Source organism: Corvus cornix, chromosome 4 (genome assembly GCF_000738735.6).
Source record: "Corvus cornix cornix isolate S_Up_H32 chromosome 4, ASM73873v5, whole genome shotgun sequence".
NCBI classification, from domain to species: domain Eukaryota; kingdom Metazoa; phylum Chordata; class Aves; order Passeriformes; family Corvidae; genus Corvus; species Corvus cornix.
The window spans coordinates 31,620,742-31,648,317 of record NC_046334.1 but is presented as its reverse complement, the minus strand read 5'-3'; the positions used below and the strand labels follow the sequence as shown (position 1 = coordinate 31,648,317).

At 39.6% G+C, this 27,576-nt stretch overlaps 1 protein-coding gene across 1 annotated transcript; it reads right to left on the bottom strand.

Annotated features, from left to right (window-relative positions):
• Positions 1-26,606, bottom strand: SLC39A8 (solute carrier family 39 member 8). Its single transcript, XM_039551380.1, has 8 exons — positions 26,380-26,606; positions 19,329-19,497; positions 15,824-15,993; positions 15,230-15,352; positions 13,929-14,096; positions 6,983-7,190; positions 6,281-6,465; positions 1-3,656 (listed from the first exon to the last, which is right to left on the bottom strand). The coding sequence occupies exons 1-8, from the start codon at positions 26,554-26,556 to the stop codon at positions 3,510-3,512; spliced, it is 1,347 nt and encodes a 448-aa protein (XP_039407314.1). The 5' UTR covers positions 26,557-26,606; the 3' UTR covers positions 1-3,509.
• Between the last annotated feature and the right edge of the window lie 970 nt (positions 26,607-27,576).

The window sequence follows — 27,576 nt, the reverse complement described above, 5'->3', positions numbered from 1 at the left end:
TAAATGTTCTAAAATATGTTTTTATTTGCAAGTCATTGCAAGGACAAAAAAATCTACAGATCAGTGACATAGCAATAATTTATTTTTTTGTTTTACAGAAACAACTTGGCAATTATTTACCTTTCTCCAGTCAGTTTTTTAATGTTGTATTTACTGTGAGACAAGCACTTCATTAGCTTTTACCCATGAACTGGAAAAGTGCATTTTAGTGCAGTTTCTGTATCCTTTAGGCCAATGCCATCAAAGCCCTTTTGTATTCTCTAGATAACTAAATCTGCTTGACTCATATAATCTCATTTCATGTTTCTTCTGATTAGATTGCTTTTTTCACTCTTCAGCACTAGGGGAATGCTGCTGCACATCTTCTTCTCAAGAACCAGCCCAGCCAGAGACAGCTGCTGCTGTTTCTCCAACTGACTAAGGCTAGCTGGATAAAAATAAATTTTCTTCTTGTCTTTGATTGTCTACACCACTACTGTTCTACATAAGAAAATACCTGGTATAATAACAAAACGCTTTTATTGAACAGGACTACTAGTTATTATTATTTTCATTTTAATAACTCAGGCATTGCCAAGACCAACTCCACAAAACACCATGAGGCTAATTCTGGCAACTTCACAGGTCTCGCAATTTAAAAGGCTGAAGATAGCCAGAAAGCAGTAGGAAATTAACAACTATCTATGGAGGTAGCCAAGATAAGGAAGAACATTTAAGTTTTTTGTCCTCAAAGTCAGAAACTATTATTTCTCTAAAGGAAATCAAATTGGGATCCTATGAATCCTTCACAGTGCTTTCACCCAGAGCAGCAGTTAATAGCTGTATTATGGAGAATTACATTATTGCCTAAATTCATGAATTCAAGCTATATCTTCCTTGTAGCTCACTTCCTATGACATTCTGTATCTCCTATTTTTACCTCAAACCTTAAATGCTGTAGTACTTACCTTTAAAATGGAAGAAGATGCAGAAACTGTGGAGGGTATTTAAATGAGAATGAAGCATTATGGTCACATTATTGACCACAACACATGTAATTACATGATCTTCTTCAAAAGCAGTGTAATAAGGGGGGGGGAAAAAAAGGAGACAATATATTGGGTACAAAAGAAGTGTAGTAGGGATTAAACCCCCAAAATACAAGGTAACCTTGCCTTTGACAGGTGAATTACATCTACTTCCAGTAGATTTATGGCTTTCTCTCTAGGCTTCACTCCAGCGGCCTTTGTCAGCTTGACAGACACACCTGTACATTTTGAATTGAACTGCAAGACAAGGAGATGAGTTTCTTCTTATATTGTACAGAGATGATTTGTGCATCAAGTGTTGTAAGAGCTGTTAAGGCACCTACAGCATTCCTGGGAAGTATGGGATGTTACAGCAAAATAAAAGTAAAGAGCTACACTAGGCACTTGGTGCGTATGCACATAAGAAATTGTTTGCTTGCACCCATCAATCTAGAGAGCAACAGCCTGCAGAAGGAAATCCAAGTCAGTGCCCTGTTCTGCAAATCCTGGAAATCATTGGGAGTCCAAGAATTGAAATAGATGTATTTTATATATACTGGACAAGGAAAATAGCAAAGATATACAGATAAACTTGCTCATAAAGAAATCGAAAAACTTCCTTATGTACTAAATATCCCACTAGCAGAAAAGGCAATTTGGTTTGTGACTAAAGAACTATGCTCAAAATCAGACTTTGTTCCATCTCTGGTCTGCTCTGTGATCTAAAAGTAGGTTATTCCAATGACTTGCTTGTCTCAGTTTTTCCTCCTTAGGAAATTAACAAAAATCAAGTCTCCTTTGCAAACGTTTGGATTTAAAGGTGAAAAGTACCATTCAGGCATATTATTAAAATAATCTGATGAACTAGGAATGGTCACATTATTTTAGGAAGTCTATGAACATTCATAGCTGCTATAACACATTATTGTAATACACAAGAGTAACATTTACAAACAGCTTATATCCAAGAAATCAACAAAGAAAGAATTAAAGGAAAGACACAGAGTGGGTGGGCTCTTCACAGAAACTTACAGGGCACAAAATTACTAAATGCTTTTTCCATACAGCAAGTATCATTGGCTGCTAAACTTACATTTTAACATTTATAGCATATTTTAAAGTATTATTTATAACACCTCTGCAGTTTGCCTTACAGCTTTTATTGAACAGACACTTAGAGAGGTTTTGGGGGGTTTTTTTGGTAATTACAGATGAGATTCAAATAAAATATTAAAATAAATACGTTACCTGATAGAAAAAATATTTTAATAGAGAATTAAAAATAAAATATTTGTACCTTCCTACAGCAAGGAACTACATCAAAAACCAGTATCTCCTTTGAAGCTGTAAAACTTGCTTAAAAAATCAATGAAAAAAAGTAACTTAATAGAGAATAACAACATTTCCTTCAAAGCAAAGTGGTGACGGAAATGGAATATTTTTTTAACGAATTTTCTTGGGCTCATCTTACAACAGAGTAGTTATGAGTAGACGAATTGTTTATTTCAGAAGAATTTATACATATAAGCATGATTGTATAAAGTTCACACGCAACAGATTGTGATAAGAATTTGTATATTTTATTATCACTTACTTCCACCTAACTGCACACAAAGAAATCATTCAAATTATGAAGAAAGCATACTGGAATGTTGATTTTAGCAGGTTTTTTTTTCTAAATTCCCCTTTGTAGGACTAAAATATTGATTTTTAAAGGGGATATTTCTGAAACTTAAGTCGGAAACTATTATTTTCATAGAATACACAATTCTTGAACATTTTTAAAGTACTCAATGTTTCTAAAATGTTATGGAGTTGATAAACAGTCATAAATTTAACACAGGTTCTCTCTAATTAAAAAAGTGGTTCTCAAAATAAATCAACAATTCCCTAGTGCACTTATAAAGAGAAAAGATCAAAAGCAGGAACTGGTATCTTTCCTTCCAGTGTTAATTAGTAATTAAAAATCTTAGCTTCGTTAGTACCTACTCTGAAATGGTATGATTTTTTTTTCTTCTTTTTTGGTGGGGAATGGGGATGTTACACAGACAAATCCTGCAACAAAAGTCATGAGAATTAGCTAGTTTTGAAACTGCTTGCCTTCATCACAGCTAAAAATGGATATGAAACTGTATTATTCTCTTTTAAATACACATCTTGCTTGTAGACCTCAGCTTTCAGTTGGTCTTGAGTTACATGTATTGCATAATTCTACTGGCCAAGTAACACCCTTTCTCTATGACAGTTCAGATATGTCTGATAATTTTAAGTAGAAATAAAAATATTAGCATAATTTTTTTGCCATCATACAGAAGCTGACAGCCTCTACTCTTTGGATCAACAGGAAGTCCTAAAGAAGAATTTCCTTGTATTTGGGGCAAGAAGGACAGGATGGGCTTTGCCACCGTTTCAAAACCGAGTAGATTAAACCAATGTCCCTGTATGGATTTCAAGTGTCTTCCATTTGCAATTTACTTCATGTCTTCAATATTGATTCCGTTTTCACAGCTCAATATTTCCTGCATACAAGGTAATCATCAGGATAGCAGTAAACCCCGTTAGTAAACCAGCATTCTGAATAAGGAAGAATGTAAGATCCGTCTTCCTTCCCGTCACTTTTTCCCGCAGCATATCATTCATCTCTGGGAACTGAAAAAAGGGATATTTTTAGGTAAATATTGCCATCTCGTGGTAGCATGCTTAATTTAAGGCATTAAGAGCTGAATCATATTGCTGCTCTGGACTGAGCATTAGAACTAACAGAGGGTGAAGGCAGTCACAGGAGGAAGTCACCCTAATTACCCTGAAAAAACACTCCACCAAGGATGGTAAAATGAGATGGTGTTTTGCTCCTCTCTACTGTGACTTCATCTGGTTGTGTCTCATGTAAATTTTCCCTTTTTGATTCCAGCAGCCTCCTAGGTTCCAATTGTTGGTCCATGTGATGCTAGGAGTGGCTGCCCTCATACTGCTAAAGGTTGTGTTCTTCCTTCACTGGTGTAAACAGAGAAATCCTTGTTCAGGAAACGGAAGATTAGGATTCCTCTGCTTTATCTAAAGGCAAATGGAGTGAAGATGAAAACACAGACAAACCCTCAGAAATCAGAAACCTTTTACATGTGGAATGTCTGGTGGGCTCGTGAGGTCAATCAAGGAAGAGGAGGAAGATGACTGGTGTGAAAGTGGTGGTAACACATGCCATATGACATTAGAGTGCAGTGAAGGGATTCTCCATTCCATAACATACATCTTAATGGGTAGCACAAGAGCAAAGGGTGACTGATCTGCTGCTACTGCAGAAGCAAAGACACTTCCTCTGGAGCCAGTGGAGGTGATGGCAGAAGAGCACAGGCATGAAGTTCCCTGCATGGGATGATTCAGGGTATGTGTTTGCTGCAGGTAAAGCCATCTAGAGTGGCTTTTGAGAAATAAGCCTTAAAGTATTCTCCTGTTCTCTCAAGAGTAGTATAACCAGAATACAAGGAAGACAGTTTATTTCAGCCCTAGTTAGAAAGCCTTCAGGCTGAGTGACTCAGAAACTGTGTCTTTCTTTGATTTCACAACAAAAACAGCCATTGAAGGTAAATCAATCCTTGAAGAACAGGCTAAGGTTAGCAGGAAGTGCCCAAACCTTCCCAGAAATTGTTCCAGTGCTCTGTCATACTCTTGCACAAGAGTGCAAAACCAGATTAACTTCATGCCATACAGCAAGGCTCATGTGTGCACACACCTCTGTGTACATTCCCACCTGCCCACAGCCTCCCCACACAGTGATCCTGTTGGGAGAGGTTGGACTATGCCACTACAGGAAGAAAAAAGAACAGCAACAAGAAAAGGAGGAAGGCATGACATTCCAATTAATCCTACCTGCTTCTGGACAAGCAAACCAGAAGTGTGTGAAAACCGTAAGAAAGTGGAAAGCCAGATCTCTGTACAGAGCACTTCAATACCCTATTTCAGACTTTTCAAGGGGAAGAAAAATTCAGATAGGTAACTGATACAATCCAAAAACCTATAAAAAGAAAGAGAGGAGAGAGACAGGGAGAGAGACAGATAGAGAGGAATAGAGAGAACAGAACAACAGATAGAAAGAAAAGAATGTTACCTACTTTGATGGATTTAATAACAAATTTGAGGCACTATAAATTCATGCCATGAATTTTACACATCACAGTTCAGTACATTACTATTCATTATATGACTAAAGCTAAATGAAAAGCATTAGCAATTAAGGTACTGCAAACTTATAAAATAAACTACTTATATTGTTTATAACTCTAACAACATATTAAAGCCTATACTATTACCTAAGCTGTAACAGTATTTAATGAAACAGTCACTATAAATACATGACAGTTCTTAAATGCACATAGAACCAAACTGGGGTCTCAAATCTTTTCAGATTCAGGCCTCACTCTTCCAGTTCTGCACTCAAATGGATTCTCATGTGGCAGATGTAAACACCTTGGCACCTGTTGTATCTGTTCCTACAACACTGAACTAAACATAATAAAACTTAAGACTCTTGAAAGACCTCTCTCATTTTGAGACAAAACATCATCATAAAAGGAAATTTTGGAATATTGCTAAGTGCCTGTGAATCCAGATTTTTTTCCCCAACGTCTAAATATGATCTGGATTTTAGCACAATTTCTTTTCCTTATATCTTCTAGCACACTTTGAAAAATAAATGATAGACAGACTATTTTGAATAGAGCTCAGCAAGGTTGTTTTTTTTCTGAACCATGAAAATGAGGCTGGCACTCTTGAATTTAAACCAGGATAGAATTTAAATCAGGTTTTTCGCTATCATGGTAGTTACACAACACCTTTCATTCAACTCAAAACTTAACTTCATGCTGTTTACATTTCTTTTTGCTTTTTTTCCACAACATGGCTTAAATAGACAAATGAACCTTTTAAAAATAATAAGGTGAAATACTCCAACACTTTAAAATGCTGAAACAAAGTGTTTATACACTTTTTACTCTTCGATTAAACCAGGCCAAATTCATGAAAAATTTGTCTCTGTCTAAAACCCCTTCTCAATAATAATATGATGAGGTGAAAGGCTTTAGTGTTTCATGAATAAACATAATTATCTGTGCACCTCCATTAAGGGTTAAAGTGATGATACTATTATTATTATTATTATTATTATTATTATTCACTGGCATGAGAGGGAGAAAATACTAAATTCTACTGCAGAGGCTTAGTGGAGTATTTGGTTTTTTGTGGAGAAATAAAAAACTGAAAATGAAATTATATCTCACCATATCGGCCAGAGAGATGTACAGGAACATTCCACCAGCTATAGCAAAGATGATGTTAGGAGCAAAGTTGTTGCCTACTAATATTCCAAAGGCCAACCCAAGGTAACAAGAACACGCAGATAGGAAATTGAAAAACAGAGCCTGCCGAGTACTCATTCCTGCATTCAGCAAGATGACAAAATCCCCTAAAAGAATAAAAAAAGAAAAAACATCTTCATAAAATGATACTGTGGTTATTTTTTGATTCCAAAGGAAGTCTGAAGAAAACACATGATTTGTATACACATTATAGCCAACCCTGTGTTTTTCTTCATTCAAGTACGTGATGAGGATTTCCCTTCAATACTAAGGAAACTGAAATATTTTAAACAAATAGTGATGCAAGATTGAGGTAAGAGCACAGGAACTTAAAACTACCTATGATCATTTTTTTGGTTTAAAAATTAGTTTATACAACATGATATGCATCATATATTAACAGGATAATTAATACCTCTCCAATATACAGCCCCAGCTTCCATCCACCTGCATTTGGGAACTTCCTGTGCCAGATGTGGATTTTGGTGCTTGGGAACTTTTCGATGAATACTTTTTCCACTCATTTGTCTAAACTTTCTTTCAACCTCTGCCAACTTTATGCCAGCATGACCACCTACAACAGTGATTTCCACAGCAAACAACATGTGCAATGAAGTTCCTTACCCAGTTCATGAGGAAACTCTTCACACAAGATGGCTATGGAGGTGCTAAGCCCTTGAAGCAGAGACAAAGTGAAAGAAGCCCCAATAGCCAAGCCATCTATGAAATTATGTACAGCATCACTCAGTGTCACCATCCAAGCAATGGTCCCAATCTTTGACAGTGGAGGCCCCTTAAGACACTTGCATAAGCTGCTTTGGATGGCTTCTTCCTGAAAAAAAATACAATAAAACAATTACACAAAACACTGTGAAGAAGCCAATGAATCACGCTTCTGTCTTTAAATGAGTGCCAAGTATAAACTAAAGCACTACTGCATATGGAGACCAAATTGCTTGGTCCAAGAAGCAAATGGCACAGCAGCAGCACCAAATGTTTTCTGTTTCAACAAGGTAACATGTAGGGCCCAATCGCCCTTCTAAGTGCAAAGTGTCACCTGGATGCCCTTCAGCTGAGACAGGAAGCAGTTAAGGCCACAGTGGTCTGAATGTCTCTCTGGAGTCTCTGTCAGATAAACACAGTCCCAAGCCTCCTCTGCCACCTCTATATAAGCATGTATAGTCAGAGGGATCTGATCTCAGTGACTGGCGGCATCTGTATTTAAAACAACTGGCAAGAATTCTATCTATGTGATATATAGAATGTGTTTATACTGTAGAATGTGTCTACAGTATAGACACATTCAGATATTCCATAAAATTTATTTCTAATTCTGGGCCATGATAATCAAGTCCAGCTATTCAAATTAGCTTCTACAAAGTGAATGTTTAATACAAACATTGGTGGCTAATTTTGACTGCACAATTAAAGGCTCAGAGCGCAAAATCAACAGGCAAATATAAAACTGCAGTGCACATACACTCAAGGGATCTCACTAATTCTTCCAAGAAGAGGAAGCAATTTATACATGCATTGCCAAGAAATGAAAAACCTGAAGCACATAAGAGAAACTGCCATTTTAACTGGGAACACAAACAGACCTCCCCTAAAAGCTCCTGGTGATCCATTTGATAAATTTCTGTACACACACACTCTACTTATAGAATATTTGCAAGCATTATAATATTTCTCCCATTAAAAAAAAAAATTACTTATAAAGCATTAACTAGTGCTTACTTACTGGAATACATAAGCAGTAATATATACATCTGTGTGCCCACAGACAAAGGTATCACAGAGTAGGTAAGGTTGGAAGGGACCGCAGTGGCTCATCTGGTCCGACCTCCCTGCTCAAGCAGGGTCATCCTAGAGCACATGGCACGGGATTGCATCCAGATGGTTCTTGAATATCTCCAGTGAGGGAGACTCCACAGCCACTCTGGGCAACCTGTTCCAGTGCTTGGCCACCTGCACTGTAAAGTTCTTCCTCATGTTCAGGTGGAACTTTCTGTGCATCAGTTTCTGCCTGTTCCCTCATGTCCTAGTGCTTGGCACCACTGAGCAGAGCTTGGTTCCGTCCTCTTTGCACCCTCCCTTCAAAGGCTTATAAGCATTGAGGTGCCCTCTCTGTTGTCTGCTCTCGAGGCTGAACAGGCCCAGCTCCCTCAGCCTTTCCTCGTAAGAGATGCTCCAGTCCCCTCATCGCCCCTTGTGGCCTCTGCTGGACCTGCCCCAGGAGCTCCATGCCTCTCTTGCACTGAGGACCCAGAACTGGACACAGCATTCCAGATGTGCCCCACCAGGGCTGAGTAGAGGGGCAGGATCACCTCCCTCAGCCTGGTGGCAGTGCTCTTCCTACCGCACCTCAGGATCCCATTGACCTTCTTGGCCACAAGGACACACTGCTGGCTCCTGGACAGCTTGCTGTCCACCAGGACATCCAGGTCTTTCTCTGCAGAGCTGCTCTCCAACAGATCAGCCCCAGCCTGTGGTGGTGCTGGGGTTATTCTCCTCCAAGTACAGGACCCTGCATTTGCCTTTGTTGAATTTCAGATGCTTCTTCTCTGCTCATCTCTCTAACTTGTCAAGGCCCTTCTGAAGGGCTGCACAGCTCTTTGGGGTATTGGCCACTCCTCATAGATTTGTGTCATCAGTGAAATTGCTGAGGAGGCATCTGTCCCTTCATCCAAGTCCTTGATGGATAGGTAAAACAATACAATATTGAACCTTGGGGGACACCTTTAGTGACAGGCCTCCAATTACACCCTGACCCACTGAGATCTGCCATTCAGCCAGTTTTCAACACACCTCACTGTCCACTCATCCAATCCACCTTCCTGAGTTTGCCTGTGAGGATGTTGTGAGAGACAGTGCCAAAAGCATTGTTTTAGTTAAGGCAGGCAATATGTACTGCTCTCCCCTCAACCACACACTTTGAAGTAGAATGATATAGAGGAACACCTCCTTGTTCTTATGAGAAGGCCAAAGAGTATTCCAAGAAATTTTCTTTAGTTATTAAAAACAACATTACAAATTGTTTTAGTTTTGCCATATGCAAAGGCTACCAGGCAACTGAATTTTGAACTTCAAGGAAATAAAATGATTAATAAATTCTTGCAAAATCTTTAATGACAGAGCTACAAGGTCTGTCTCATGATTTGCTCACGGGACTCTTATCTGACTACATTCTTGTATGTAGGAGCTGCCTTGGGACAGGAAAAAAGTTCAGGTCAGGAATTTCTGAGTCAGGTGCCTATTGCACTGCCTGGAACCAGTAGATAATAAAGCCTTGGTTGAGTAGTGCCAAAACTGCCACAAAGCAGCTCCTATTCAGTCCACAGGAAGTTCTGAAATTATACTTCTATGATGCAAAAATGAGCAATGGTATCAAAAAGTCAGGAATTTCCCTGCTGGCTCAAACACATAGGTTTTAGACTTGTGCTACATGCTTGCCTTTAGTTTTTGAAGGCTTTCCTCTCAACATTTCCTCTAACACAAGCAGTGCCAGTCATATTTTTGAGATTATTAATTTGTACCGGTACTATTTCCATTTGAGATAGGATCACTTGTGAGTAACAGACCTGTCTCTTAATCCACAAAGACAAGCTGAACGTCACTTTATGAAAGAAGTATTACAAAGCTAGTCACACAAAATACGTAAGTATAAGAAAACCCAAATACAAATAGCAAAGCTCTTCCACCAATTCATCCAGCTTCCTGAGCTAAAGATCTGTTCCGTATTTTCTTCTGTTCCCTGGTGACCGTCCTTCAAGCTGACTGCAAAGTGGAGGAGGCATTGTTGTGTAGATCATCCTGATTTCTGCCTAAAGCACATCATCTTTCTTGGACATGTTTCTAGCTTCCCTGAGGACAGGGAATTTGATATAATGCACAAATTTTCATTTTAAAGAATTCATCCACTTCTTTTCCACCAAAAAGAACATTTCAAGTAATTGCAATTAATTTAGGGTACCAGAATTGATTTACTTCTAAAAATTACTTTCTTGATCCAAACTTTCAAAATGCAGAAACAGTTTCTGAGAGGCTTCTGTAATATATATATATATTTACTGTGTAGTTCTGAAGTATCAAAATTCTTGCATGTAATCCATTCTAGACAATGTCTTGACGACTTCTCTAAATTATATAAAGTACAATGAAATTGCTTTTCTGGATTTACATTCTGAACTTTGCTAGATCATGTATCCAGTAGATGAATGAGTAATACATATTCTTCATGTTTAAGATAAGGCACACTACTGACAAAAATACCCTACAAATACATAGGATTTCAAAGCAAAAAATTAACAATGTCTGTCTCTGCAGGACTATTTCCACTTTCCCATAGTCAGACATCACAAAAGAGATGCCAGCTAAGGAGCTCTCTAATACCCAGCTAGACTGTCAGGTTTAATTTTTATTAATTATTAGTGCAATTCTACCTCATTTGTATCTCCACAGTTTATGGTAAACCAAAGATGTCTTTGGTATTTTTGCTCTTCTAAACACAAAGGGTTTTTTTAAAAGTAATGTCCTCTCTTTTGTTCCCAAACTTAAGAAATTATACAGAGACTCTTATTTTATCCTACGATATCTCAGATTACTATTGCTATTTCCAATGCATCTCTGATTCCCTCAGACATGAACCTGACATGTCCTCTGGAAGTGCCCACAGGACCAAGAAGGAATCCTGACACTGCCTCCAGGCAATAAAGAAAGGCACTGTAAAGTTTTGTTATGCAGCTCTAACAACGTGCACTCAAGAACACAGACGTTTCAGCAATTTGTCTCTGAAATAACTTTCCTTCAAAGTTTCTGTTGTCAAGACATATTTCAATGCATAGTAGGCACAAACTTTGGGTAGAGCACAAAGGTTTCCAAGGTTGCAGTTACTGCTGCAAGTGAAAACAGAAAGTGGGAGACTAATTAAACATTTACTCTGGCAGTCAATCTCTTTTTGCATTAAAGGAGAGAATACAGCTAGATCCCCATGGTTGAAAAGTTACCACACCTTGGCACAATCAGGCTTCAAACTCCCTCCTCAAAGCTTTCATTTTGATTTCTGACTACACTGTATTTGCCCTCTTTAACAAGCTGTCAATTATGAGGACACATTAAAATTCTCTTGGATACACATTAGCTTATGCCAAATGGTTTTGTCTTAAATACTACATTCTTGTAAAGTTGAATGAACCTACCCTCGTGTCATTACCCTAACTGCTGCAAAGCACCTCAGCTACATTGGCCCTCCCCTGACAAGGCCCCTTTAAACCTCACTGGAGGAGAACAAGAGTAACAATGGCTTTTTTGTTGCTACCCACAATATCATAGAATTGTTAGGTTGGACCTCTGAGATCATCGAGTCCAACCATTAACCTAACACTACCAAGTCCACCACTAATCCATACTCCTAAGCAACACTTCTATGCACCTTTTAATCACCTCCAGAGATGCTGATTCCACCACTTCCCTGGGCAGTCTGTTCCAATGCTTGACAACCCTTTCTGTGAAGAACTTTTTCCTAATATCCAATCTAAACCTCCCCTGGCACAACTTGAGGCTGTTTCCTCTTGTCCTGTTACTTGTTACTGGGGAGAAGATACCAACCCCCACCTGGTTACACCCTTCTTTCAGGCACTTGTAGAGAGTGATAAGCTACCCCCAAGCCTCTTTTACTCCAGGCTAAACAATCCCAGCTCCCTCAGCTGCTCCTCACAGGACTTGTGCTCCAATTCCTTCACCAGCTTTGTTGCCCTACTTTGGACACGCTCCAGCACCTCAAAGTCTTTGTTGTAGTGAGGGACCCAAAACTGAACACAGGATTCGAGGTGCAGCCTCAGGAATGATCACTTCCCCAGTCCTGCTGGCTGCACTGTTTCCATGCAGAACAGGATGGCACTGGCCTGGGTTCATGTTCAGCCACAGGTTATCTGACACCAAAATTTCCCTGCAGCCAGCCTTGGCTCCAGAGTGGCTTTTACCCTGTTACTTTCAAGAGGATTCAGTACAACATATTCTCTTCCTGGATTTTCAGAAATGGAGGAAGTGAGAGTGAAAGGTGTGAATTTTCATAAGAACAGTTAAGTAGAAGAGAAGAATCTTTGTCAAATTTTAAGCTCTTAAAGTCAAGGCTGCATGTAAAAGGAGATGTGAGGGTATTCCAGAAAGGATCTTGGGGTGACCTGCAATACTTCATGATCATGAGCACCACATCTAAACTAGCTGCTAGAAATGAATCCTACATAGTTACATTTTAATACTATAATACATGGTATGATTTTTTAATGTTTGCACCATGTATAAGCAGATGCCTAGCCAAAATGTAATACTGGAATAGGTCCAGATAAAACTTCTGGAACAGAGGACACCAAAACAACATCCATACCACTGGAGCTGACTGTCTCCGCAGAGAGCAGAGGGTTCTTTTATTTGTTTTATAAATCTACAAAATACAACTTACAGACACTCATAATACTAATTCCCTCCTGGTGCCCATGAAATTTTAATAATTAAGTATGTTTCTTCTAGTTTTTAAGATGTCCATTATCCACCACACTTCACAACATTTCTATAGTAAGGACAAGTACAATTTTGGTGCTTTAACTGTGTGCATCAAATGCCCTGTGAGCCTGCAGGGTCAATGCAGAGCTCCCAAATTTTCTCCTGGTTGTTAGGGACTGCCTCTGGCTTTCTCTCCTGTTTGCTCCTCTCTGCTCCCCACAACCAACTTATGGGCTTATAAACATGGGTGGCAAACCAAAAATCTCTACTATGAAAAAGTCTGCCTTAAGATATCCGAGATTTTTTTGTATGCGTTTTTAACTTTTTTTAATAAGGGACAATACTGCTCCTCCCTGCACAGTACTGCTCCTCTCTGCAGACAGAGAAAGACTAAAGAAGCACAAAACATTCTCTTCCTAAATCCATTTTCTTCTCAGACAGAAGGAAGTTGTCTTTGCAGTATGAAAACAAACACAAAGAAATACAGAGAAAAAAATCTGAAAGATAATAATACTTAAACCAGGAGGAGTGGCTTCTGCCTCAACATATGACCTCCGTGATTCCCACAGTATCCAAATACACTGAGTTATCACAAGCAGTGCTCACAATATACTGCATGAAAGTCACTGTACCAGTTTTTGTCTTTAATCATTGATTCAGAGGAATCAGGTTCTCACACTTAACAGCTTTATGTATTCAGGAACAAAATACAGATCATTTTGCATGATCAACATTACCGCAACAGTGAAACACACTATCACTCTTTAAGCAAAACAGCAACAACAACAAAAGCAAAATTAACCAAATTGTCTGATTTAATACATCTCTCTCTCCAACCCATCCCAACACTGATATAACATAGCCCTTTCTGTTGGCTACAAACTGAATGCATCATTCAGCTTTTTAAAGCTTGGCCCAAAACCCTCTATTTTTTTCATATGGTTCAACCAAATTATAAGATCTAAGTTTACAAAAACTTGACAAAAGCAATAAAAATTCATATTCACTCTCCCCTCAGATATGCCTATATAATTGGCAGAGATAAAATAAACAGACACAATTTTCATACCTGTGCTGAGACCACACTGATGCTGTCAAAACCAAGATTTCCATTGGTCTCTATGACAGCTGAATTTGCATAACACGTGCCCCCATTGCTGGATGATGGTGGTTTGGGTGGGTTAGTCTTATCCTGAGAATGATTCTCTTCTCCATTTTCAAAGTAATTATGGCCAGTCTAGGTGACAAATAAATAAACAGGTAGCTAATTAAAACAAAAGCAAAATAGCAAACATAAGAAAATAAAGACAAAAAGGAAAAAGCAGGGGGAGATCGTATTCATGCTGCCTAGCTTTCAACACCAAGTGATTGCTGAAATGAGAAGCATTGAACATTTAATTTTTTAAATGAACTCCAAACATATCTATGTTCCTAACTTATCTCTTACTTTTAGCTAATGGGAGACTTTTGATTTTTATACCTTTATGTAGAGCCTCCCAAGCCAACCTGACCACAAGTGACCAATGTTTGCTGGTTATTCATGGTTGCTCATCAAATAGAGCTTATTAGCCTTTGTCAACTGTTTACATAAGTAAAAACAAATGCTTTTTTCTGTTTTTATCTATTACAAATAAGGGACAGTTGATCATCATAATTTTCAGTATCAGCAAGACTTTGGGAGGAGGAAACTTAAGAGAGGTTAGAGTAGGAAGACAGGGCAGTTTCCTTTCACAAGTAATAAGCGGGGAGGATCAAAAATTTTGAGGCACCCTTCTCTGAGACAAATTCAGCCTCACTCATGTGAGCACACAGAAGACAAGTACTCTGACACAGCTCCTGGGCAATAGGAGACAACTGCAGTGTTCACTGAAGCAGGTCTGTGTACCAGGGCATGGGGAAACACAGAGCTGAAGTTACTGAAGGTCAGAGTCAGGCCCTCTCAGCAGAGTTGCACTTTGCAGATGACCAAGAAGGTGTATGTGTCACACTGATTTCTCCAGCCCAAAGGGGAGCTCCACAGGCAGACTTCATTCTCTCCACCTCTTACGTATTTCCATGATTTTCTGATGTGTTTAGCTACCACAGCAACAACGTGGCTGTTGAGACCAGTTGGAGCATATACCAGTGAGAGCAGACCACACTCACGACTGGATTCCATTCCCAGAGCTGCTTGTGACTCCCTCAAAAAAGTGAGATTTCTTCCCCTATTCATATGGATTTTAAACAGATATATCAGAACACAGAGTAAGGCTGAATTCCTCAGATAAAATAGAAAAAAACCCACACATTTTATTCACCCAGCAAGTATCTCACAAAATATGACAGGTGCTTTAAGGCAAGGCTCATTCAGTTAGTGATAGGTTTCATTACCTGGTTATAGAGCTTTAGTATCACTTTAAGAATCCTTTCCACAAAGAAGAGAATATAGAATCCGCCAAACACAGCAACTGCTTTCTCAACGTAGTTATCTACTTTTGGGTCAAACCCAAATGCCTAACAGTGAAGAAAAAAGCAATGCAAATTAGTCTGTAATCTTAGTACATTTCCAGAAAGACAAACAAATGTCACACCACACAGATACCCCTATATTATAAAAACTGCCTCTATACCAACCATCAGTTTCCAAGAGATGAAATAGTGAAAGATACTGATCTTGTTACATTTTTTAAACTTGGATGAAATGTTAACAGTGTAGCCTATTAAAGCTCACTGCAATTTTATCAAATGTATTTCTCTTTCTGTCTAGAGGCCGAATAGCCCTTGGTCCTTCCCAATGAACAACAAGACATGGATCTTGATGGCTCTGACACATTCCAGAGAGGGATCATAACTAATGGCACTGAAACCCACACAAGACTCTTTGGAGACTGCAACCCACATACAGAACCCCACTCCTGCATGATTTTAAAATGAATACACTTTAGAAACTAGTATGCAAACCAAATAATGATTTCCCTTGCTTACCTCTGGAATGAGCTGGAAAATTGCATTAGAAAAGAGAGTACCAATGGCCAAGCCCACAAAGTAAGTTAAAACCTTGGGGAAATATGACTTCTTTAAGAGAGGAGTTAAAATCAATCCCAGAAGTGATGCCAAGTTAATGATTGTCACAGCCAGGAACCCAAATCCCCAAACTGTGGATAAACAAAGAGAAACACAAAATATTTTAGTATAACACCCACTTCAGTCTGCTTGTGATTTCTCTAATCACTAAATTGGCATGGAACTGGTAAAAGAATGGTTCCTTTGTTGAAATTAAAACTCACAAATATAAAATTCTTAAAATGCATAGGCAGTTAAGATGCATACCTGCAGAAAGGAAATATTTGAAAACACTTTCTGGGACAACCATATTAAAAATGGAAACCGTGCTAGTAGAATATATGGGCTGGCCTGTCTGCTGCTAATAAAAATGAGGTCTCTCTACAGTCAATGAAGAGTAAAAATTAAGGATTAGGCCACTAGGTGAAGCAGCTATAGCATAGAGAAAAGGCAAAGCTTCTTTCTAGTCCCAGAGTCAGATCCAATTGCCATTTACTTCTAAGAAAGTAGAATGACAAAAAGACTGTTTGTCTTCGCTGTACTAGATATAAAAATCCTTCCTGAAAAAGGATGACTCCTTCAAATCACCCTGAGGTGGTATCTCAGTTCCTCACACTCCTCCCTCCTCCTCTCATTCAAAGAAGTTCTGCTGGCTGAAAATGCTGCCCATCACTGTTTATCAACAGGTGAGGTGATAGATAGCTGATAGTTGAGACAATTATAACAGAGAAATGAAAGTGCATAAAAAAAGAGGTTCCAGGTTCAAAAAGAAGGATATATGATTTAAGTACACAATGGGGAAAACCTTTCCTAAGAAGCAGTAAATGCCCCAGGGTTCAGCATAATTTTGTTTCCTTCACCATAAGCATAATCTCAGATATTTAGTGTTCAGGCACCAGGACTTGTACAAATCCATACCATAATTATTCTGGAGCCTGAACTTTAGGTTGGAGAGGTGTGGTGTGGTTGTTGTTGTTGTTGCTCACAAGCATTTACAAAGTTGTGCCTCTATGGACAACTTTTTCCTGGTGACATCGCAAATCCCTGTGAGTACACAGAAAAACTTCAAAAGTTGTACTAAATGGGCCTACAAGGGTGCCTCAAGTGATGCCACAGAACTACAAAGTAATCCACACAGACAGAGGGTTTGTCTTTCAAAATTAACCACAAATAATAATCAATGCCAACACAGTGCTGCCTAGATGAGACCAGTTTCGTATAATCCAGAAAGCTGCATCATTATAAGCTTGTATGTATGTAAAGAAGTTACCATAAATTCCTCTCTGCAGAGCAGAAACCAACAGACCAGATTATGATCTGATACTGCTTTCTGGAACACAACTGGCAAACACACCAAACTAGATTCCTCACCTGCAACTGGGGTGGCCCTACTCAGTACAGAGTCACAATGTTTTTATAAAATGAATTTAATATTATGTCAATAACAGAAAGCATTAGAAACATTCAAAGCAGTTGCAGATGTATCAATGCCAATTACAACATTAATTTGCCAATTTTGAGAGAGCTACACAGGGAGAGGGAAAAACACTAAACTAGATATGGGTAGGTTCACTGAGCTACATAGACTAATTTTTATTAAACTAAATTACAATTAAGCTCGTGACTATATTTTTGAAATCAAATTTATAATAAATGGGCTTCCAATGTCATCATGAGTCAGAACACTGCCTACAGTTTGGGATTACTACAGAAGCACAAGAGTCTTTTAGTTTAGTGCATGGACATCTACACATATTCTGTGCAAAAATGTACATTTTAAACTGAGTTGACAAAATTCCAAGACAACCAATGTTGCCAAAGTTCCTGCATTAAGGACTGTATTTCACAATATCATGTATGCACTGCTGCCTTTAAATGGTTTTATTCATTAGGACTCCATGCACACTAGTCTTTTCATGAGTCCACACGTCTCAGAAAGCTGGTTGGTCTGACTTTATGTACCAGAGCAGGGCACTCGGACGCAGCGTTACTTCTTCCCCTGAGACTGATGGCTCAGTCAATTTTTGCCAACTCCCATTATTCTTTCTGTCTCTAAACTGTAGCCCCAATAAAGAGACAGCCAAGATACCCAAAGGCACAAGAAATCCAAAAAATAAAACTGCAGGTGCGCAGGTAAGATGCAGATTTCTTGTGCTGCTACCAAGGGAGGGGCAGGGAGAAGGCTGCCTTGCTTATCTGGCTACTGGACATTGCTTCTGAGCTGGCCAGATAAAAGAAAAACAAGAGGGATGGTCTAAATAGCTTAGGAGGTTAACTGGAGGTCAAGGATTCCACGTACAACCCAAAAAAAAAGAGAACAACAGCCCCAGCTCTCCAATGCAGATATTATGGCCTTCTTGGCAATATGTGTCTCCATATGATACAAGCAATCTAGAACAGTCGTGCTAAATTGGTGCCATGGTTTCAGTGATTACTCAATTAGAATTCTAATCTTTCACTGACACAGCAAGGTGCTATGTTTTAGGAATGATCTCTAATTCTTATTAAAGATGATCACCTATATTAATCAGAATGTTATTAATACCAGTATTTCAAAAGTTATGAAAAACACTTCTGTATCTCTTCTTACAAATACTGACACCCTAACTTTTTACATTAATTCAACTGACTCCCTTGGAACAGTAAATTTATTTGGAATACTGACTCAAATAAACGTCATTATACATTTGGTCCTTATTAGTGCAACAAGGGATTTCTTTAATCAGATAAATCTTCCCTGTCCAATGCTTTTTACTGCACTGTACAGTTCTGTGCACAATAAATACAGAAATAATAGTGAGAAATAGAAGAAGAAAGAAGATTAAGGCTACTTACCATGTAATGATCTTCCTCATGGAGGAGTAATCACAGATGACATGAAAGCAGGAGTCAGAATTTGGAAGGAATATGAGTATTTTTCCTCAGCAAATCAGTTACTGGCTTACCTGACAGTCCCCCTGCAAATAACTTCACACAAATGCAGCCCAAGTAATTTTACCTTGACCTGCCTCCACATACGCAGATTCCACTAAGTCTCATTTCCCACTGCAGATCATCTGGACAAACTTCCCTTCTGTGCTCCCATCTTCTGTCCTATTAACCAGCTATTAGTGAGAGTCCTTGTTTCAAGACACAAACCATTATCCAAACAAAATGAGTCAGAAAGGCTCTTCCTTAAGTAGGCAAAATATTCCATAACTTGCCAGTCAGTTCTTTTACCTTTCTTACAGCATTTTAAACAGATCACTGTCAAGAGATACCAATTTTGTTTGGATAGCCTGCTGACCTAAACCAGCAGTTTATGTTCCCACTTTGGAACCATATCCTCCAAAACAAGACACTCCTGTTATTTACAGATAAATGCTTACTATTCCTCTAAGAAAGCCCCACTCCAGTTGCAGCATTAATGCAAGTAATAGTAACTAACCTTGAAAAGAATGTGGTTTAGATGTGTCCACGAAGATTTCCTGATGATCACAGGGGTGAAAAATTAGCTGTTGCAAAACAGCAGGACATATTGTAGAGAAGCTGGAATTTGATACATGACTGTTGTTCGGTATCCCATGCAAAGAAAAGATTTCTTCACTAGTCAAGCACTGAAACAAAAAGGGGTTTTGCCAACTTAATACATTAATGCAAACCAAAATATTAAGACCTACAGCAAGAAATTCAAGAGTTACAACATGGAAATACTGTAATGCATTTTCAGGGAAGTCTACACAGCATATGTTGTGCATGAAAATAGTGTGACTGCTTGATGTGAAGCAGAAGTGATTCAAAGTACCTTAAGTAAGATAAATCACAAATCAATTGTGAACCACTTTTTTAGAAGACATTTGCAGATCTTTAGCCCTATGAACTCAGACAGTTAAACCTCACAATGTATTTGGAAAAATAGCTCCACAGTACTTAAAACCTCATGTAATTACAAAATGATTTAAATTTAAGAGCAGACTAGATACAGTTAAAATCTCCATGACAGAGTATGCCAGAAAATGATTGGTAATTCAGTGACAGCTTATTCATACAATTGACCACTTCTACTTTACTTATGCTTCTTATTTATCTCCCCAAATTAACTCCTTAAAAATGGTCTAAAGCTAGATATTTTTCATTCAGCTTACAGAAGTAACTCTTAAAGGCAAACATTGTCTTGTAAAACCATGAGATAAATTCTCAGTTGGGATCTTCACTTTGCCTTTAGCTCAGGATATAACAGTGTCTGATGGGTCAACAATAAATGTACTTGGCAGTGCTAAACCAGGCCAGGGGCAAGGCAAGGCTGGTTCCTCTGTTTGTGATTTTCACCCAAAAAGATAAAATCCAAACCATGAAATATCATAAAATACACATCTACAGAAAAATTGAGTGTCTTTATGTGAAATGTTTCAAACTGCTGAAATCCTTCATCTAACACTTTCTGTTCATTTACATTCTTTATGTCCTACAATGATAAGGGAAAGTGTTCTTTTTTTGGGTGTAAACAAAAGTTTTGTGCAGTTATTGCTGCACAACAAACACATACTAAGGTTGAGTCTCAGGACCAAAAAAATCAAATGTTTTCTTCTATTTGAGACATCAATTACAGCATAACTCTCCCTGTAGCAAATCTCAGTGTGGTTGCAAGCAGAGAGCACTGGAAGCCTTAGCAAAATAAACACAAATGGTCACTCCCTGCTCTTCTCAGTTTTGCTAGCCTTCAGACTCCACAGCACCTCTCCAATAATTCACCATTATTATTTATAAGGCAATTTCCTCCTAGAGATAAGCCAGAGCTATTGCAAGTCATTTATTTCATCAGAGCTGCTTCCGCTCCTGTTAATAAATATTTTTGTTACTGTCCAAAAGGTGAAAGGCATGCACTCATCACCTGAATGTGACTTTTTGATTTGACTGGAGGAAGAGAATATGCAGGCCCATTCAAGCAACTTGAGCTAAATTACATCCAGAATGTTTCTGTCCTTCCTCTTTAAAGACCCAGTCTAGCAGAGCACTCAAGCACATGCTTTAACTTAAACATAAGTACAAATTTTGTTAAGGCCATGAGACGCTGAAGACTTAAATATACAGAAGCAAAGTGCATATAATTTCATCTTTCAATGTCAATGCTAATGTCAAAGAAGTCTCACAAATAAAACAAATATAGCTTATAACAGAAGATGGTTTTTTGCTTTAAAACAATGTTGCTCCATTTAATCTAGGTGAAAGTAGTGAATAAAGAAATCATCACTGAAGATGCAGTCTTTAACAGGCCAATATACAAACCTGTGGAGCTTTCTAAACTGGTTATGTGCCTAATCATTTTACTATCAACTCTGCATTTTGGCATAATTCAAAATACATGGCTAATATGCCCACAGCAAAACAAAAGAAGGATAGATGTGGTTTACAGGAACAGTTCCAGAATGGTGCTTAGTACCAGCTCATAGTACCATTTCTGGACATCTGTGGTGAAAAACAAGCCACTAAGAGCTGACAATTTACATCATAACTATCTCTAAAAGAAATCCCCTTTAACGATTTCATTCCTAAAATACAGAATAGATTATTAGCATTTTTAAATACCAATACATTAGAATTAACATGAGTTCACAAAAATCCAGACAATGTTGTAGGGAGGAAAACAGATTATGGAGAGAAAATAAATCAGACACAGCATAAATTAATAAACTTGACACTTGTAACTTTGCCTATACACAAACACGGAAGTGACAAATACCATCAGAGAAGAGCTCTTTCATGTGAAATTGAGAAACAGCATTGTATTTAATTACTATTATTATTTTGATCAGGGACAAACCCAGAGGATAATGATTCTTATAAATGATTCATTGTTATAAGTCACCTCATACTGTCAGTAAAGTCCTACATACATCCAAGAGCTAAAAGGCAAGCTTGCATGAGTTCACAAGCACAATTAAAGGATTAGTTAATAGACTGAGTCTATTGGAAGCCTTGGACTGGAGCAATGCATGTTTGCACACTGCAAAACTCTGCATTTATCTTTTCAGGACAAATAAATACATTAACACAGCCACACTGCTGTAAAAGCATAAGGTATTTACTTCATAAGACTGATGGATCCTCTCATCAGAAGGAAACTTTAGCCTCATGGAACAGGGAACTGAAAATGAAGTTCTGACTGAAAATGAAGTCCTGACTCTCCAAGTCTGCTCTTGTGTCTGTCCCCTGCTGTGCAGCAAGACTTATCACAGCGATTACATGAGGGGATTGGCTCTAATGTGACTGTCACCCAGTGTTTAGCAAACAATTGCAAAAAACATACAACATAACTGATCATCCCTGAACTGTTATAAAATAATTTTTAAAATGCTTTCATGAAAACTGGGGAGGACTTAAATCATACAATTTACACATTTACAAAATATTGAGATTTAGAAAAAATTAAACCATCAACTAGGTTATTCAAACAGATGTTTACTTTTATCCTGGTAAGGCTCTTCCAAAAATGATAGACCAAAATGGGATTCCTCTAACCAGAAAAATTAGTAAAAAATGCTACAGCAATAACCACCTTTTAAATGCATCTGTCCCTTTTCTGATCTTCTGTTGTGTTCTTATCATTGCTCCACCTGTTTTATCTGTAGCATTCCACATGTGAAGCACTAAAATACCCAACAGCATCCTGCACTGCAGTTTCTAGATGTTGCCAGATTAAATACCAGCCCAGGCCACCCCAGGGCTGAGCACTGGGTCCCACAGTAGCAACAGCAAACAATAAATGCAGTGAATGCCTATTTAACAAGCTTTTTATTTTCCTGGTGGGTTGGGGTTTGTTTTGTTTTGTTTTGTTTTTTGTTTGTTTGTTTGTTTTGTTTTGTTGTTTTTTTGGTTTTTTGTTTTTTTTAAACTTAGTCTGAGCCTGGATAAGGCAAAATAGAGACATACAGCTGTGCCTTCCTCAACTTACTAGTAAGAAAAGAAAGCATCTAATGCTGATGTGATAACACCTTTGTGTCACTTAGGACAGGTATAAACTGGATGATACAGATGATCATTCCTTCAATAAGCAGCACTCCATGAGAAAAAGTCAAAGCAGATGAAGCTGCTCAAATGCACTTGTGTGCTTCAGGGATTTCACACACCCCATGACATGTGCAAGGCACCTGTCCATGCTGGGAGCTGAAAACTGACTACAAATACTGAAATTTGCTGAAAATATTGTAGAAACAAGACACTTAGAGGGTACAACAACTAAGCCTATTTAGCATCTCACTGGCCAGGCAACATCAGTTCATGTCGTTGGATCAAGACCCTAAGCCACACTCTGTCACTCTTGTCTCCATTCTTTCAAAAGGACAAGTTGTAACTAGTGAAAAACTACCAAAAAAATCCTCAAATCAAAGAATATCCTAGCCTGGTTCTAGTCTATCTACTAAAGTTACTAGATTTTTACTCATCCTGAGATGGAAGTTAATTCTATCTGATTGTGAATATTAATAAAAATTTTAATTTAATTTTGTCCAAATATTTTGTTCAAAGAATAAAATGCATTACATTAAACCACAGTATTCAGGTATAACATCTAGATGGGCATAAATACGTATTTAAGAAAGTCAAATAAGGAAATAGGAGAATGATTTTAGCACCTACCGATTACATCAAAGCACAAATAAAAAGGTTATGTTAACAAGCTTGCTTTCCAATGCCCATTTACCTTTCATGTACTTCTTGACCAAAAATTTTGAGCAAGTCATTTAGTCCTTTGGCACACATGTGTATATATATATATATATATGTGTATATATATATATATATATACACCACACTACAGTGAATCCAGTGATGGAAAATCAAGTGTGGTTTCATGGTTTTTATATCTTGCTAATAATGTAAAATACAGAGCGAGTAACAAGCCATCGTGTATTAGACTGCAATTGCTAATTTCACCCCTATTAGTAGGACTAAAACATGCAGCAATTCCACTGTAAAATGGGAAAAAACAGCACTGACCAGTATTTGTACTTGCTCAATTACCACTTATTTCCCTGACAAGAAGTCTTCACTTACATATTAAGAAAAGGTGATAACAGAAAAATTGAAGAGCACACAAAATATAAACACAAAATAAAAATATAAAAGTGCATGATGAAAGCAAAAGAGACCAAAAGCACAAGAAATTGGTGACAGTTCAAGCCAAAATTCCAAAAGGGTGATCCAAAACATTGGGGTTTTTTCTTCTACATAAAAAACCTAGCATCTTTACAGACATCATAGGACACAAGTTACCACAAACACCTACACAAGTATACACTCAAACACTATCATCAACAAATTAAATCATGTTTTACTCTCCCTTTTCTTTGCAAGTCAACCTGGTATCAAAGGAAAACAGAAATCAGTCCATCTTCTTCTGGCTTACACACCCAGACTTTCAATCTTTGAGAAAATGGATTAACTTCTCATGGATCTTCTCATGAGATTAATAGGCTTACCAAAATTGCTGTGAATGAGACATTAAAACTAAACACTAATACTGGGATAAAATTACAGAGACTGTTCCCTCCTGCCAGGTGCTGTCCCTTACAGATCAGCTCTGCACTGAAAATTCCTTCAGGCTTGGGATGAGGGACTCTCTGAAGCGCAGGGGTATGTTATCTTGATTCAAAGAAAGGCCTGGAAGTCTTCCCACTAGCTCTGGACACAGAAGTTAAGAAATGAAAGCCTAAGATAAACCTTGTGCCCTCCTACAGTCAGACACTTCTGCAGCCTGAATGGATTCAGCCTCCTTGAGGAAGACCTGAATCACTCTCCAGAGGTATTCACTTTCCTCTGTCAAGAATCAGTAGAGCTTAGGCCTCTGATGCCTTCCAACGCCCAACTTGTATTAGGCCACTTCATGTCTTCTGTCCTAACCAGCAGACACTCTGAATTATCAGCTTGTAAGCACAAAGACTCACAGTGTTTAAAAACAATCACACAGGATTTACGTGGTGTGGGTACACATTTGCATGCACCACCTGCCCAAAGTCATGGACATACCTGACATCTATGAGGGCTCAAAATGCACTTGCTTTAATTGTTCAAGGTGATGGAGCAGCCACAAGGCCAATTTTAAGAAAGAAGACAATTAACTCAGCAAAATAGTATACACATTCCAGTATGATGCCCTAGATATTCTTCAACATGAATGCAATTAAAACAGGCCTGCAAAAAAAAATCTTGTTGCAGTTAAACTTCAAGTTGCTTAGGAGGAAAATGCGTTTGTAGTAATGAGAAAGAGCATTACTTCTTTTTCCCCTCTGTACCCTGTGCCAATGCCTGTGTACGAGAGCTACGTGCTTTTGCAGATGGAAAACCTGGACTGAAGAATCCACTCATTTCTCTGCCCTTTTAAAGAAAGCTGCTTTTCACAGCCATACTCAATACTGCAAGCTTGTATTTAGCATGTGTGGCTGGGAATGTTTATGTTTGCAACACACTGAGTTGGAACAGTGTCCAATTTGTGAGATTTGAAAGTGGCAACTCCTGCAAATATTGCTATGCTTATACTGAATACTACATTGATTTCAGGGAAGTTAAGTCCCAATTAAACCCTTCTAAAACAAGGAGAGCTTATTCAAGGTTTGTCTCCTTCACAGAACAAGCAGAAGAGCTACTACTCCATGTTTAAAAACCATTCTCAAAGCCCCTAGAGCCATCCCTCTTCTGTTTGTTAGGGATTGAAATCAAACCAGAGGAAACAGTCATTCCTGCTTTCCTTTCATTTTTGTGACTAACTTTGTGTCTCTGATTTCTGAGCGTATGGAAATCTCCACCAATCTCAAAATTTCCCGTCAAGGAAATAAATTCAGTCCAGAACGGTGCAGGTAAGTGATATTACACAGACTTTAAAAGTAGCAGTGAGATCTGAGTTTCATATGGACACATTAAACAGAGGGAAAAGGTTTTAAAGATAAGTAATATTCCAGTGATATCCAGTCAGTAAATTAAACATCAGTTTAAAAAGCTTTGAGTGGGTTAATCGATGGGTGCACACTTTGCACTCAGATAAAAAATGCCAAAATTTCTGGAAAAGTTTCTTTACACAAGCAGACCTGTTTGTATAATCGAGTTTGTGCTGTCTCATGACAACTGTATTTTAACAATTCCTGAAGATTTGCTTATTCAGCTCTCGGAGGGAAACACTAGCTGGTTCTTACACACTCCTTGCTGTTGGACAGATGCTATTACCAGGAAAAGTGACAGTTTAAGAGCCGAGCAACGAGGACGGAGAGCTAATCCCGGGGCAGCCCGCGCCGCAGCATCTCCCTGAGGGACGGCAGCTTCTCCCGTGCCGCAAGCTGCTCTCACCGGCGGACCGGTACCTCCACCCGGAACCCGAACCCAGAGCCTCTACAGACACTTGCTCCCTCCCTCCCTCCTTCCCGGCTTCACCGTGAGGAATCACGGCGGCGGCGAGACTTTAGACGCTCCGGAGCTGCCCAGCCGGCCCGGCGCTCCCGCGGAGCCTGTACCTGGTTGTGGTGCAGGTGGGCGAGCGGCAGCGCCGAGCCCAGGGCCGGCGCGGCGCCCAGGCGCTGCAGCAGCGCGGAGAGGTGCCTCGCCGACAGGCTGTGGTTGGCCCCGAAGACGCGCAGCACATCGTCGGCGAAGCTCGTCGCGCTCGCAGCGCCCGGGAGCTGCCCGTCCATCCCGGCGGGACGCGGCGACTCTGGCGGATGGCGCAGCCCCGCCGCGCCGCCCTCGCCCCTGCCCACGGGCTCTGCGGGGCGGGAGCGGGGCCCGCCCGCTCGGCCCCTCCCCGGGGGGCGTAGTGGGGACACGGGGCGGGCGGCAGCGCCGCGGAGCCCCCGCGGCGGAGTCCCCGGCGGGGCGCGGTGCCGCTGCTCGGTCTCCGCTGCGCTGTCGGGCCGCTTACCGAGCGTCACCTTAGCCCCGCCGTCCGGGGGCTGAGGCAGCCGCGAGGCTCCCCCGCCACCCCGGGTCACCACAGAAGGTGCCGCGGGGCTGTCCGAGACGGCCCCACGCGCGGGCAAATGGGCAGGATGCGAAATTCCCGCCTGCCACCAGCCCCGGTCCGGGTCCCGAGGGTCACACGACCATCAGGGTCATTGCCCCCGCTGCCGTTCCCAGACACAGACGCAGCCTGCCCCACCTGCCATGCAGCACCCTGCCCCACACCCTCCTGCCCTGACCCACTGAAGGCCAGAACGGATAATGGAGGCCAAGGTCCAGGCGCAGCCAGGCACACAGGTATGGCCCCGCTGCACACACCTCGCCAACACTATCTCCAGAGCCGAGGCTTCTGGACCTTGGAATGAGTCCTTCGGTTGGCAGCCAGTTAGGCAACCTGCTTCTCTCAGGCCCCCTCCCTCCTACAGGTTGAGACACGGATTTTTGTCTAGTCTACCTTTTTAGGAAGGATTAATGCACAAAAAAAGCATGTGATTTCATGTATGCTTTTTAACAAACAGAGAAAATTGTGGCTGGTCACATGTATATTCCTGGGGGCTATTGCTCAAGTGGTTTAGATAAAAGTGCTCATGTCACAGGACAGCAGCCCCAGCTCAGCAAAGATCTGTACTATTAAGTAATACTGTAACTGCCTTTTACAAAATTCTTACATATCCATGAAGTGAGCAGAGACGGCATGTTTTTAAAGGGCTTGGGGTTCTCATTTAGATCACTGTGGAACTGTGCTGAATCACGTG